Source organism: Miscanthus floridulus, chromosome 4 (assembly GCF_019320115.1).
Source record: "Miscanthus floridulus cultivar M001 chromosome 4, ASM1932011v1, whole genome shotgun sequence".
NCBI lineage: Eukaryota > Viridiplantae > Streptophyta > Magnoliopsida > Poales > Poaceae > Miscanthus > Miscanthus floridulus.
Window position 1 is genome coordinate 16,249,602 of NC_089583.1, and position 13,851 is coordinate 16,263,452.

Consider the following 13,851-nt stretch of genomic DNA (forward strand, 5'->3'; position numbering starts at 1 on the left):
GTGGATGACTATTTAAGGTACACATGGGTGTTCTTCCTTCATGACAAATCCGAAGTTGCCTCGTGCTTCAAGAAGTTTGCCAAGAGAGCTCAAAATGAATTTGAAGTGAAGCTCAAGAAGATAAGAAGTGACAATGGTAAAGAGTTTGACAACACAAACATAGAAGCTTATTGTGATGAAGTTGGAATCAAACATAAAGTCTTTGCAACTTATACTCTTCAACAAAATGGTGTAGTTGAGAGGAAGAACCGGACTTTGATCACTCTTGCAAGGACAATGCTAGATGAGTACAACACCCCTGAAGCTCTATGGGCGGAAGCAATCAACACCGCATGTTATGCATCCAACCGCCTATTCCTTTAAAAGTTCCTTGGCAAGACACCTTATGAGTTGCTCAATGGGAAGAAGCCGGACGTCTCATTCTTTAGGGTGTTTGGTTGCAAATGCTACATCTACAAGAAGCGGCAACACCTAGGGAAGTTTCAAAGATGTTGTGATATAGGTTTTCTTGTTGGTTACTCATTGAAGTCCAAAGCATATAGAGTATTTAATCATGCCACCGGCTTGGTTGAAGAAACATATGATGTGGAATTTGATGAATCTAACGGCTCCCAAGGAGCACATGAGAATCTTGATGATGTAGGTGATGAACCGTTGAGAGAGGCTATGAAGAATATTCTGGTGGGAGACATCAAGCCAAAAGATGATGAAGATGATGTACAAGTCATTAACCAACCTTCTTCATCAAGTGTATCACAAGATGGTGAAAAAGATAGGAGAGTAGAAAATGAAGATACTCATATCTCCCATGAGTAAATGGTGGTAGAAGCACAAGATGTTGATGCTCCACAACCTCCTCCTCAAGTGGTCAATAGAAGAAATACACCTCTCCTACAAGATCATCCACAAGATCTCATCATAGGGAGTCCATCAAAGGGTGTAATGACTCGATCTCAAAAACTTACTTTATTTATTGCTCATCACTCTTTTGTCTCTTGCTATGAGCCTACCAAAGTAGAAGAAGCTCTTAAAGATCTGGATTGGATCAATGCCATGCATGAAGAGTTGAACAACTTCACTCGCAATGAAGTTTGGACTCTTGAAGAGTGACCAAAAGGTGCAAGAGTCATTGGAACAAAGTGGGTGTTCCGCGACAAGCAAGATGATCAAGGTGTTGTTGTGAGGAACAAGGCTAGACTAGTAGCAAAGGGGTTCTCTTAAGTTGAAGGTATGGATTTTGGAGAGACCTTTGCATCGGTTGCAAGATTAGAAGCCATCCGTATCCTTCTTACATATGCATCACATCATGAAATGAAACTATATCAAATGGATGTGAAAAGTGCATTTTTAAATGGCTTTATTAATGAACTAGTCTATGTTGATCAACCTCCCAGGTTTGAAGACCCTAGATACCCTAATCATGTTTATAGGTTGTCCAATGCACTATATGGGCTTAAGCAAGCCCCAAGAGCTTGGTATGAGCGCCTTCGGGACTTCCTTATTGAGAAGGGCTTCACCATTGGGAAGGTCAACACTACACTATTCACCAAGAAGCTTGATTGGTATATCTTCATTTGTCAAGTATATGTTGATGATATCATCTTTGGATCATTAAATGAAGACTCATGCAAAGAATTTGGTGAATTAATGTCGAAGGAGTTCGAGATGTCAATGATTGGTGAGCTTACATTCTTTCTTGGTTTTCAAGTCAAGCAAATGAAAGAAGGCATCTTCATCTCTCAAGAGAAATACACAAAAGATCTTCTCAAGAGATTCAAGATGGATGAATGTAAGCCAATTAAGACACCAATGCCTACCAATGGACATCTCGACCTAGATGAGGGAGGTAACCCGGTTGATCAAACTCTCTACCGTTCTATGATTGGTAGCTTGTTATATTTAACCATATCTAGGCCCGACATCATGTTTAGTATGTGTATGTGTGCTAGATTTCAAGCTAGTCCTAAGGAAACACATTTAATTGCTGTAAAAAGAATCCTTAGGTATCTTAAGCACACACCAAGCATTGGCCTTTGATATCCCAAAGAAGCTTTATTTGAATTAATTGGCTATTCCGATTCGAATTACGCCGGATGCAAAGTTGATAGAAAGAGCACATCCGGAGGGTGCCACTTGCTTGGTAGATCACTTGTGTCTTGGTCCTCCAAGAAACAAAATAGTGTGGCTTTGTCCACCATCGAAGCGGAATACATTGCCGTGGGTGCTTGTTGTGCACAAATATTATACATGAAACAAACTTTGCTAGACTATGGTATTGTTCTAGAAAAGGTACCTCTTTTGTGCGACAATGAAAGTGCGGTAAAACTTGCAAATAATCCGGTTCAACACTCTCGCACCAAGCACATAGATATCCGCCATCACTTTCTAAGAGATCATGTTGCTAAAAATGATATATCACTAGAAGGTGTAAGATCCAAAGATCAATTAGCGGATATCTTCACTAAACCGCTAGATGAGGCTACATTTTGTAGATTGCGGAATGAGCTCAATGTACTTGATTTTAGTAACTTCACTAAAAACTGAGCTTGTGTTGTCCCTTGCATTTATTGTAATATACAACATGCTTAATTTGTGGCAATACATATAGGGCTTGTCTAACATAGTTAAGATAACCGCCGAAAAGCGCGTGAAGAAGCTTAACCTTGGATCAAACTTGACAAGCAACTAGATTTACTTACAAGTATTGCATATGCATGAATGTTGTTCTGTCGTTTTGTTCCATTTGCCCTCTTGTTGCCTATTTTCTTAAAAAGAATTATAGCCTAAGGCAAAATATTTTTAAAAATATGAGGGTTTGAGAGAGGTCACTCATATCAGTCCCAATTGGTGTTTATTTGGATCTTATTCAAGTTGGGACTTGATTGGGAACAGGCAGCGCAAAGGAAGGTTGAAGATTTGCTGGAAAAGGTGCACCGGACGCTGCACCGGACGCTATTGTCCAGCGTCCGGTCAGTTCATAGGAGGTGAACTACTGCCGAAGGAGTGACTGGACGTTGCGTTTGTGCGTCCAGTCAGGAGGGGATCCAGCGTCCGGTCGATCGAAGGAAGAATAGACTGTACTGACCGGACCCTGCCTGCGTCCAGTCATGGACCACCGGACGCGTCCGGTCCCAATTCTAGAGGAATTGGACCTCTCTGGAATCGACCGGACGCTGGGTGGTAGCGTCCGGTCGCTACCATCGGAGCGTTCGGTCAGTGGATCTCGCGCGTTTTTAGGACTCTTTTCCGTTTCCTTCTCTATCACGTTTGGGACCCTCATATAACCACGCCTTTGGGTTCTTTTCTCCTTGACCTAATCTGGATAGCCCCCAGCGCTGCCGAATCCCGCCGTGCCATGCCGTGCCAGCGCCACCGCTCCCACGCCCGAGCTCGCCACACCGCCGCAACCTCCTTGCCGTACTCCTTGCGCTAGCCACGCTCACCACCGCGCTACCGAAGCTAAGCTCGCAGCCGAAGTCGCCACCGCGCCTACCCTTGCCCACGCTCGCCCCTGCTCCACTGCAAAGCCATGTGATGCCTGAGTCAAGACCAAGGGGGTCTCAAGGCCAATTCAAGTGCCACCGTTGGCCTCTCTACCACCAAGGGCAGTTGCTTTGCCCTAGCTTCCCCCATTCGATTGGTAAGTGCCAATCCGTTCCTCCACAAATTTCTTCGCACATGATCTAGTTCAAAGTTCAATGCATTGACCTAAATCATTCAGGGCCGCCGAAATTCTTCGAAGCGGTTCACGATCCCTAACCCTAGTCGGTTCCGAGGTTCCCCGCGCGATGTCTTTTCTTTTCTTGGATCGCCAGATCGTCAGGTAGCTTGCCCGTCGTCTCAATTTCGTACCTACATTGCTTGCTTCCTATGTTTTCGCATCTATTAGATATATTGTATTTATTCGTATATCTATCTATTCTATCATGCAGTGAGTCGGTTCCATTTTGGTTCTTGTGGCAGTTGGCAGTCAACTCGGAGCCAAGCTCACAAGTAAGGATCGAGGCCAAGCCTCGAGAGTGTCAGTTTGTCTGTTGATCTTCATCAGCGGCAGTTCACCCTCTTGTCAGATCAGATGGCTCGCACTAAGAATGTTGGTGGTGGTCCAGGTGATGATGATCGGAGGCCCCCACCTCACCAGCCTGCAGGATCAAAGGGCAAGTCAACCAAGCAGGTGACATCCAAGAAGCGCAAGTACCCCGACGCAGAGACAGTGAGAGCAGCAGCTGTTGCAGAGGCCGTAGAGCGTGCCGAGAGAGGCGATGCCCGTAGTGGAATCGTCATAGCAGATCAGCTAGCACCAGATGCGTAGGGCAGACTGAGGAAGATTGAGTGGTTTCATGGTAGTCCACCTGGGACTATCATGATGGTAGGACGTCGTCTAGTCATTGAGGAGCCTCAGCGTTAGGGGGGAGTCCCAGCAGGAGGCACAGCAGCAGCCCCCACCAGCAGAGCCTCAGCCAGCCCAGGAGACTCAGGAGAGTCAGCAGACTGAGGAGACCAAGCCGGCACCCCAGCTATGCCGCTCAGGTCGTACCAGTGCTACAGTTCCACCGAGGCTAGCTACACAGCGTAGGGGGTCACGCCCTCTTCCCAGACCACAGGGTCCGCCTCTAGTGGTACACCTCGACTTGAGGGCCGCTATAGCCAGGCAGGTTCACCAGCTGCGCTTTGTTGAGTTCGACGTGTGGTTCCCTCCGATGAGGGATGAGAGAGCAGTTGAGGGGTTCTATACACCGCTTTAGGACTTCTACAATGCCTATATCAACAGTAGGGTACTATTCAGATCACAGAGGGTCTGCAGTTTGGAGTCTATTGTGGTAGCAGCTGGAGAGCACATCCGCCCCTACTTGTCATATTTACCGGGGCTTGCAGATCTAATTGGCCGGATAGGAGTATATGTACCATCTTGGGTCCGGCAGTTCTATGCTTCACTCTACGTTGATCCGCATCATAACTTCATTCATTTTGCATTCAACGCCAGAGATTACCGGGTGAGGAGCTCCAGGGCCTGAGAGATACTACGGCTACAAGATCAGCCTGTCAAGCTGCATGAGGTATGCTATGGATAGCAGGAGCCTCCTAGATGTCCTCATGGAGGGTTGGTGCCCCCTACAAATTTAGTGCGACACTGCTTCAAGGAGCCCTTTGGTGAGGGGTCAAGCAGAAACCCCAGTGACTTGACTCCTACAGCGAGAGTGCTAGAGGTCATTATCAGGAGGACACTGCTTCCCAGGTTGGGATACAGGGAGGGCCTGACTCGCTTACAGCTCTGGCTTCTTAATGCCCTGATGCAGCAGACAGTGTTCGACATTTGGGACCTCCTTCTATCAGAGATGGAGGATACTATTGCTAAGGGTTTCAAGGGTCACCGACAACTTCCTTATGCACATTGGGTCACATTCTTGATGCTCAAGTGTGTGCAGGTTAGGACTCCTGAGTTAGTTGCCGAGTACAGGGCTGCCACCATAGAGTTTCCAGCATACAACATGGCATAGAGGATCAGGCACAGCACTCCATAGGCACCAGCTTGGCCCAGCCGTCGTCTAGATGTTCTCGAGTCAGTAGCTCAGCAGGACAAGATCATTAGAGGCATCGCCGCTATAGAGGAGGAGCAGCTTGAGGCACAGCAGGAGATGACCGAGTCCAGTGATAGCTTGAATGATGACTATCTATTGATTCCTCAGATGCCTCCACGCAGATATGATGCAGAGGCTGGTAGTTCTAGCTCAGCTCCACCAGCACCGCAGATGGACCCCGCATTGATAGCTATTCTTGAGCGGATGCAGTAGGACCAGGCACGACAGGCACAGGAGACTGCTGCCAACTTCGCATAGTTCTAGGCTCTTCAGGACAAGTTCCAGAGGCAGCAGTAGCTTCTCCAGCAGCAGCAGCAGCAGCAGATGCATCACCAGCAGATACTTATGCAGCAGCAGCTTATGGGCTTCATACAGCATGTCGTGACAGCACTTGGGGCCCCACTGCCACAGTCTTCGCCCTAGCTTGCTCAGCCTGCCTCCACCACGATGACTCCAGCTATACAGCCCAGTGGGCTTTAGAGTTAGGGACAGCCTCCAGCTCAGTTTGCTTCACCTACAATTCAGGTGTCCCAGTGGTTGTCCTCACCGGTGGTTGCCCTGCAGTTCACTCCATATCACACGGGCTTCTCACCAGAGCAGTCACCCTCGCTATTTGTGCCTGACACGTCAGTCTTCAGGAGTCTTGGAGCATCCTTCAGTGAGCTGACCGGCATGCCTACACCACCTCATATGCATGCCGCCGGTCCTTCTACAGCAGCCCAAGTCACAGTGACTACTCAAAGGCTTCCTAGCTCAGTCGCATCATCAGATCCTATAGATGTACCAGCAGCTTCACAGGCAGCACCTGTCCTAGCTCAGACCCAGACCGCTTCAGCGACACTTCCTGCCACAGAGGGTCAGTCAGTACAGAGCTCAGGGTCAGATGATGATGGTGCCTAGTTCTAGCTTGCCCCCACGTACTTCAGCGCCCGACTCATCCGCTGCAGCCCCGCCGACCGACCCTTAGTTTTTGGTGTTTGACGCCAAAGGAGGAGAGGGTTTGAGTATGTAGACTCAGGGGGAGCGTGATCTAGGGGGAGCTAGTTATATAGTATTAGAGTATTATATACATTTGGAGTTTTATTTGTGAGATACACTTACTTATGCATTCGTGTGATTACTTTCATGCATATTATTATATCCATGTGACAGTGATATCTACTTTACATTATTTATGTGTCATATCACTTGTGTTATGCTCATTTGCCTTTGCTTCCGCAGTTTTACTCTGATGGAAATGAGCTTTGTTACTCATACTCATGCTTAATTCATATTATTTGAGTACACTATATTGGCTTGGGTCATATAAGCTTGACTAACACTTTTGTTTTTATCGACAAAAGCTTATATGAACTAAGCCCGTTAAAAACCTCACTCTTTCACATACTCGAGGTGGTATTGTCATCAATCACCAAAAAGGGGGAGATTGAAAGCATCTAGGCTCCTAGTTGGGTTTCGGTGATTAATGACAATACAAGATTACTATGACTAACATGTGTTTTGCAGATGCAATTAAGTTAGGTCATGGTAATGGAGATCAATCGGCCAATCAAAGTTGTCATGCCCCTACGATGGAAATCGTTTCGGTTTTCAAAGGATGGACGACAAGGTTAAGGATGACTAGTTCTAAGTGTCGATTGGAGTTGGAGAAACACTTAGAGTAGTTTAGGACTTTTTTTTCCTTTGGCCATACTATTAAGGGGGGTATGGACGGGTAGCTTGACCTAGTTGAGCCTAGTGAGTTAGGTGTGGTGCACACTTGTTAAAACTAGCTCTAGGTAGCTCCTATAAATGCCTAAGATCCTTTGGAGCAAACTTCATTCACATATGATCAAGAGTTGGAAGTGAATGGAGGGTCAAATGCTGACCGGACGCTGGCCCCGGTGCGACCGGACGCTGGCCGCAGGGTCCGGTCAGTTCATTTGATCAGCTGTCTGCGTTCGGTGCGACCGGACGCTGAAGGGGTCATGTGACCAGACACTGAAAGGCAGCATCCGGTCGACTCCAGTAAGGTTCCAGTAAGGGTTTTATGCGACCGGACGCGTCCGTTCAGTGCTGACCGGACCCTGCGAGCGTCCGGTCAATACATTTTTACTGGTTCGCGGGTTGAACTGACCGGAGCGTCCGGTCAACACGACCGGAGCGTCCGGTCACCCCGTAGAAGCTTATAACGGTTCGTTTTTCAGGCTGCCTTATAAATAGAAGCTCCACTCGTGTGTGGAGTTACTTTTGCTCATTCCAACAGCTGAGAAACACGTTTGTGAGTGCTAAGAAGAGCAAGGTCCTAGTGAGGTGTTTGTGATTTGAGAATCCAAGAGTGAAACCTCATTAGTGAATCAAGAGTAGACAAGTGTGCATCCATCTTCTCATTAGGCTTCGCGTGGTCAAGTGAGAGTTCGTGCTTGTTACTCTTGGTGATCGCCATCACCTAGACGGCTTGGTGGTGATTGGAAGCTTGGTGTTCACCCGACGGAGCTTGTGGGTGACCCAACTCAAGTTGTGAGCGGCTTTGGGTGATTCGTCGCGACGGAGTGTCGAAGAATCAACCCGTAGAGAGCACTTGATCCTTGCACGGATCAAGGGGGAGCTACACCCTTGCGCGGGTGCTCCAACGAGGACTAGTGGGGAGTGGCGACTCTCCGATACCTCGGCAAAACATCGCCGCGTTCCTCTCTCCATTTACTTTGAGCATTTACTTTAAGTATTTACTTTGAGCAATTCAATACTTGTCTTTACATTCATAGAATTGCCATGCTAGAGTAAGTTTGGAACATAGGTTATAAGTCTTTTGTGCGTTAATTTGATAGAAACACTTTTCTAGGCACAAGGGGTTAATTGAGCTATCCGTAGGATTTGATTATTGCAAGAAAATTAAGAATTAATCCAATTCACCTTTCTCTTGGGCATCTTGATCCTTTCAGGCGAAAAGCCCAGTGCTTATTGATCAAAGAAGCGATAGGGGTCTTCTTAAGAAGAGTTGCTTTGATGAAGAGAGTGTAGCCATGATGGCAAGTCAAGGTGGGGCCCATGTTGGCGTGATGACGAGAGAAAGGAAATGACCTTGAACAATAGTTGTCTGTAGCACACCCTGCAATGACTTCAACCAGCGGACCAGCCTATCCAATACCCTACGCCATGCTTGATGGCTTGGCCTGTGGCTTTGTTGACCAGTGCAAAGGTCTGACAACCGTTCAGAGAGTCGCTGGAGAATGGCTAATAAGCTGGATTTCCTCCTTGCTTTACCTACTTCTTCTTTTTTTTCAGTGACTGCTACTGATTCCTTTATTTCCCAGAGGAATGAAATGCACCAGGGAGCTCCAAGCCTCCAGCAGTAGATATATCCCTCTGATGATCATACGGACAATAGAGAAAATTCCCTCACAACAGCAATCTGTACTCCCTATAGTACACTTGAAACAATAAGCATCTGGCCAGTTTTGCCCATGTAACTGCAGCAACTCGAACATATGTAGCAGGAGCTGATCGATAATAGTTTTGCTGAGGGCCATTAAGTGCAGCATCTTTGAAAAATGGCAGGATAATTGCAGTTAGCAGAACTTTCAATGCAAATAAAGTAAGCCACATGATGGTGCTACTCTGAAACTTTGGCTTCTTTACGACCAAAGCTCTTATTCATGGCTTTTCTTTCTATCAACTCAAGTTGAAGAATCAATCCAGTGAGCACTAGCCAAAACAAAAGTGCATTGGTATTATCATCTGACCTTTTTTTTAGAAAAAAAAAGAGCATCATGAAAAGTGGTTCTGGGCATTGGGTTCTCCCGTGATGCACAAGTAAGCTCATGAAGGACTTCACTGTTCTGCATATGAGTTAGAATAGATAATTGGTACTTGTTTGTTATAACCAGTTCCACTGAAAACTTGACCTGATATTCGTGTGGCATTTAAGCACACTTGTGCTGCCTTGGATCTCATTGTTGGCTCACAATGTATCCATGGAACTACCACATCCTGTAGAGCACTTAATCCCAGAACAGCCTTTTCAGCTTGCAAGGAAGTCAGGTTACTAAACTTGAACTCGGATGCTGCCACACTGCATATTACTGGAGTATAGTTGTATCTTTGTGTGATACTAGTATACCCTTGGGCCTAAGCTGCACTTTCACTTCATACCAGGAACTTAAATCTGCAAATTGTTTGGCAATGAAATGTCCAATTAGACAGATGCTTGAGCACACTTGTAAGATGTGATAGACCACAAAGCTTTATTTGAATGATCAGTCGGCAGTCACGATCTCCGTATGCTCCACTAAAGTACAGGAAACAGAATAGTACAAGTCACCTCGCCAGGGAGGTGAAAATGGTAGTACTCTTTGCAAGCACCATGATCTGGATGTTCAGAGCACCCAATATTCACTGACATCACCACACTGCATTCCAGTTCCAGGTACTCTGCAGTTCCAGCATGGGAGCACTGCGCACCTGATACTTCCTAGGCCTGGAGGTGGCCTTCAAGGCTGAACCTGAACTCAAATAACAACTAATAGAGTCCTCATCAATCATGTTGAGAGACGGCCATGGCATTGGGCGCAAAGCAAACCCATCACTATGCTTCGTAGGTAGGTCGCAGGTGCAGAGGCCATAGCTGCTAACCAACTCTCAGCACTGGGCACAACACAACCACAAGTCCACAACACCAGCATACTCTCAGTTTCTCATTGGTCGATTCCACTGAAGGTTGTTCTATGGGCATGAGTTGCCACAGAGACATTTTGCAGCATATCCAAACCAGTACAATGGTTGCAGGAAGACATTAGAACCAGGCCGCATTTCCTCGAACAGATGTTGTAAGCAGAATTGCGATATGCTTTTCAAGGCTGGGTAGAAAATTAGCATCAAGTCTTGTATGCTCGACTCATGGATGCGAATGCGGTAATCACATCACATCCGACACTGAAAATGCTTTTCGTGTCCACCGCAGGTTCAGTTGAGTCTATGCTTCACTAAAGATAGCTTCGAACTATAGAGAGCTGCAACCTGCAAACGCCAGCGTGTACACAGGAGATCAAAATGTTTCAGCACCACTAATACTCCGCTCCATCTGAATTTTAGCCATGGTACTAGATCTCTACAGATCTCCTTTCCTTGATCTTTCTGCTAGCATTTCATTTGGCAGTGGCCATGGGCAATGCAGCCAAAATGAAAAATGAGAACAGAACTAGAGACATCAAACAAAAGACGGGGATAGATTTCCATGACATCGGCAGTGTCAAAGAAAAAAAGAATTGTTGAGATTGTGCAGATCAACGCGATAACTTCATCGTAAACATTACTTTAACATAAACGCAGAAATCTATAAAAATTTATATACAAACTTTACAAGAATTAGTGGATTAGTTAATTTTCACAGAAAAAACACATGAAACAAAATCTCAGTTTCAGAGAGGGCTTATATACAGAATTTGCCCACTAGTTTCATTGTAAATAATTTCCCGAGCTTGCCCCTTGCAGCGCAACGTGATGTATATCCATAAGATCATTCATGACAGGAAATCACTGTCACCATAACCTAATGCAGGGGTGAGCAGCGTTGCCATCACCATGTGGCTCATTACTCCAACAGAAATGAAGCCAGACATCCAAATTCCAATTCCAGTCACAAATTCACAATCACAACTCACAACAAGTATCCATAGTTAAGGTATTCAGATTGACACGTGAGCCAACAGATCGCCTCCGGCTAGAACGAACATATATTTACTGGTTCACAGTCGCCCACAAATGACAAAACCAAACTGATAAGGACAACATTTACAGCCATGCGCTGGCCCTTATTGACGACGACAGACTATGTCCTTAGGCAGACGCAGACGCGGTATGCTTCTGGATCAGGGCCAGGAGCTCGTCCTTCCTGGCACCGACGATGGTCTCGACCGTCTCCCCGTTCTTGATGAAGTGGAAGGTCGGCATCGCCTCGATCTTGTAGGCCGCGGTAACTTCCTGTGGAACAAGGGGACCAGCATCAGTACACTGTAATGGAGGAGGCCAAGGGAAGTGGCGAATCGCTGTCGGGACGCTGTGCTCTCACCTTCAGTTCGTCCACGTCCACCTTCAGGAAGACGGCCTGAGTGAACTTCTTGGCGTGTTCAACAAACAGTGGAGCGATGGCGCGGCAAGGACCGCACCAGGAGGCAGTGAAGTCAATGACCACCTGAAAGGTTGCACAAGTTGACAAAGCACCATGTTAGAGGCTGTAGATTTGTTATATATTATACTGTAGGAGTATATTCCTAAGGTCGAGTGTAACGCAGGTCAACTGTAACATCAGAAGAAAACAACAAGAACAACAACTCAATTATGGTTGAATTATACAGCATGGGCACATACAGTATGTAGCATTGGAAACCCTCACCAGCCATGTCCAATTTCAACATGACTTCCTAGCAGATCTCAACTGCAGACGTTGAATTCTTCCCCCAATTCCAAATTACTCCCCTTGAGTGTACAAAATTTCAACATGACATCAACAGAGGACATCTGTAACTGCTAAGCTTTCCCCCAAATTTTAAACGAGCTCCCTAAGTGTTCCAAATTTCAACATGACATCATGGGTTCATAACATCTGTAACTGCTAAGTTTCCGCCAAATTTTAAATGACTTCCTATGATAGCTAAGTTTATTCATCTACTACTTCGTAAATTAAGTGGAAATACAGATATCCAAACAGAACAACCGACAGCTCAAATCAGTGAGACAAAATTACCGCAAGGCTCATATGGGTTTCCGGTTCAATATATAGAGATCAACCGTAGGCAAAATAATTTAAATCACGCCTATGACTACTAGTATATAAATAACCACCAGAGATTCAGCTACAAATTGGGGATCGATTCGAAAAGCATGTGCAATAAATTCGTTGCATCCCCATATCACCACTCCACCAATAAATCTGCGCACACCGTGGACATCCAATCCTCTTAGGGTACATCAATCAACAGCATCCCCTGGATTGTACGGAGTATTTGCCAAAATCGGCAACGACCAACCAAAATCTTCCCCACTACACGCGCCACACCCTATAAATCGCCCGAACGCGAGCATCTCAGATGCGATTCCGAACAAATTTGAACACGGGGGGCGACCGCATACAAGGAAACCAAAGACGAATCGAGTAAAACCTAGCCGTTAGCGCGCGCGACGAATCCCCTCAACAGCTTTCCTCCAAACAAAAACACGGGGAAAATTACAAGGAGACGACAGATGAGGATCGGGGAAGACGAGGCGCGGGGGGCGCGTACCAGCTTGCCGGCCTCCTTGGCCTTGGCCATCTGGGCGTCGAACTCCTCCTTGGTGTGGCACGCGATCACGACTCCCTCCTCGGACGCCATTTCTGTCGTCTTCCTCCTCGTTGGGATCGAAAGCTTCTGTGGATTAAGGTTTCTATCGAGGGCTGGATTGCAAGATTTCGTTGGTGGCCTCATCCGGGGCGCGTGCACGCAGCATTTATAGGCGCAGCGACTGGGATGGAAAATGACCGAAAAGCCCTGGCGGGTCCACATTGCGGGGCGCGTGCGCGGGGTTACGCACGTCACCGCGCTCGTCGGCCGGCTGCCGTGTTTTTCTCGAAGTTTCAGGAGTCGGGACGGTTGTGCTTGTCGACGGCCGCCGTGGTGCAAAATACTCCGTATGCGCGACAAGAAAATTTCGTGTTCCCACATTCCACAAACGAGCCGGTCAACGTATTTGAAACTTGACCATTATTATCTTTTTGATTGTTTTTAAAAATGGTTATTTTTTAGCAAATACGGTTATAATTTTCTTTTAAAATGTTATAAATTGCCACAACTCATGCTATTTGGGGCTGCTATCCAACTACTGTGGTTGCAACGACGGCCAAATAGTCAGTTTGATCGGCTGCTACTTCACAGCCTAGCTACTGCAGCCAGCAAGAAGAGGCTCATGCGGATGCGGCCGATTTTGAGCATTTCAAATTCAAAAAGAATAGCAAGAATATAGAATAATTCCAAGATTACAATCACTATACATAGCAACACAAGAACAACAAGGTGTTATTCCATGATTACAATCCCATTGCACTTTAGCATTCTCATAAATTCATATTGAATTGGACTCTTCCACTTGTTGCCATCGGGACATGATCTCAAAATTTACATTTCCTTCGAGAGTTAATCTCAAGAGTATTCAAAATATCCTTCTTAGTAAAACATATGACTATATGAATTACCAGTATGTATATGTAACCTATTAGACTACTACAAACTCCCTTTGTCCACACAGTAATAAAACTATGAGA

The 13,851-nt window shown here is 46.1% G+C and overlaps 1 protein-coding gene across 1 annotated transcript; it reads right to left on the bottom strand.

Moving 5' to 3' along the window:
- Positions 1-11,163: 11,163 nt before the first annotated feature.
- Positions 11,164-13,018, bottom strand: LOC136549469 (thioredoxin H-type-like). The gene is made up of 3 exons (XM_066540765.1): positions 12,836-13,018; positions 11,626-11,748; positions 11,164-11,537 (listed from the first exon to the last, which is right to left on the bottom strand). Exons 1-3 carry the CDS (start codon positions 13,016-13,018, stop codon positions 11,394-11,396), a joined length of 450 nt encoding a protein of 149 aa, XP_066396862.1. The 3' UTR covers positions 11,164-11,393.
- Between the last annotated feature and the right edge of the window lie 833 nt (positions 13,019-13,851).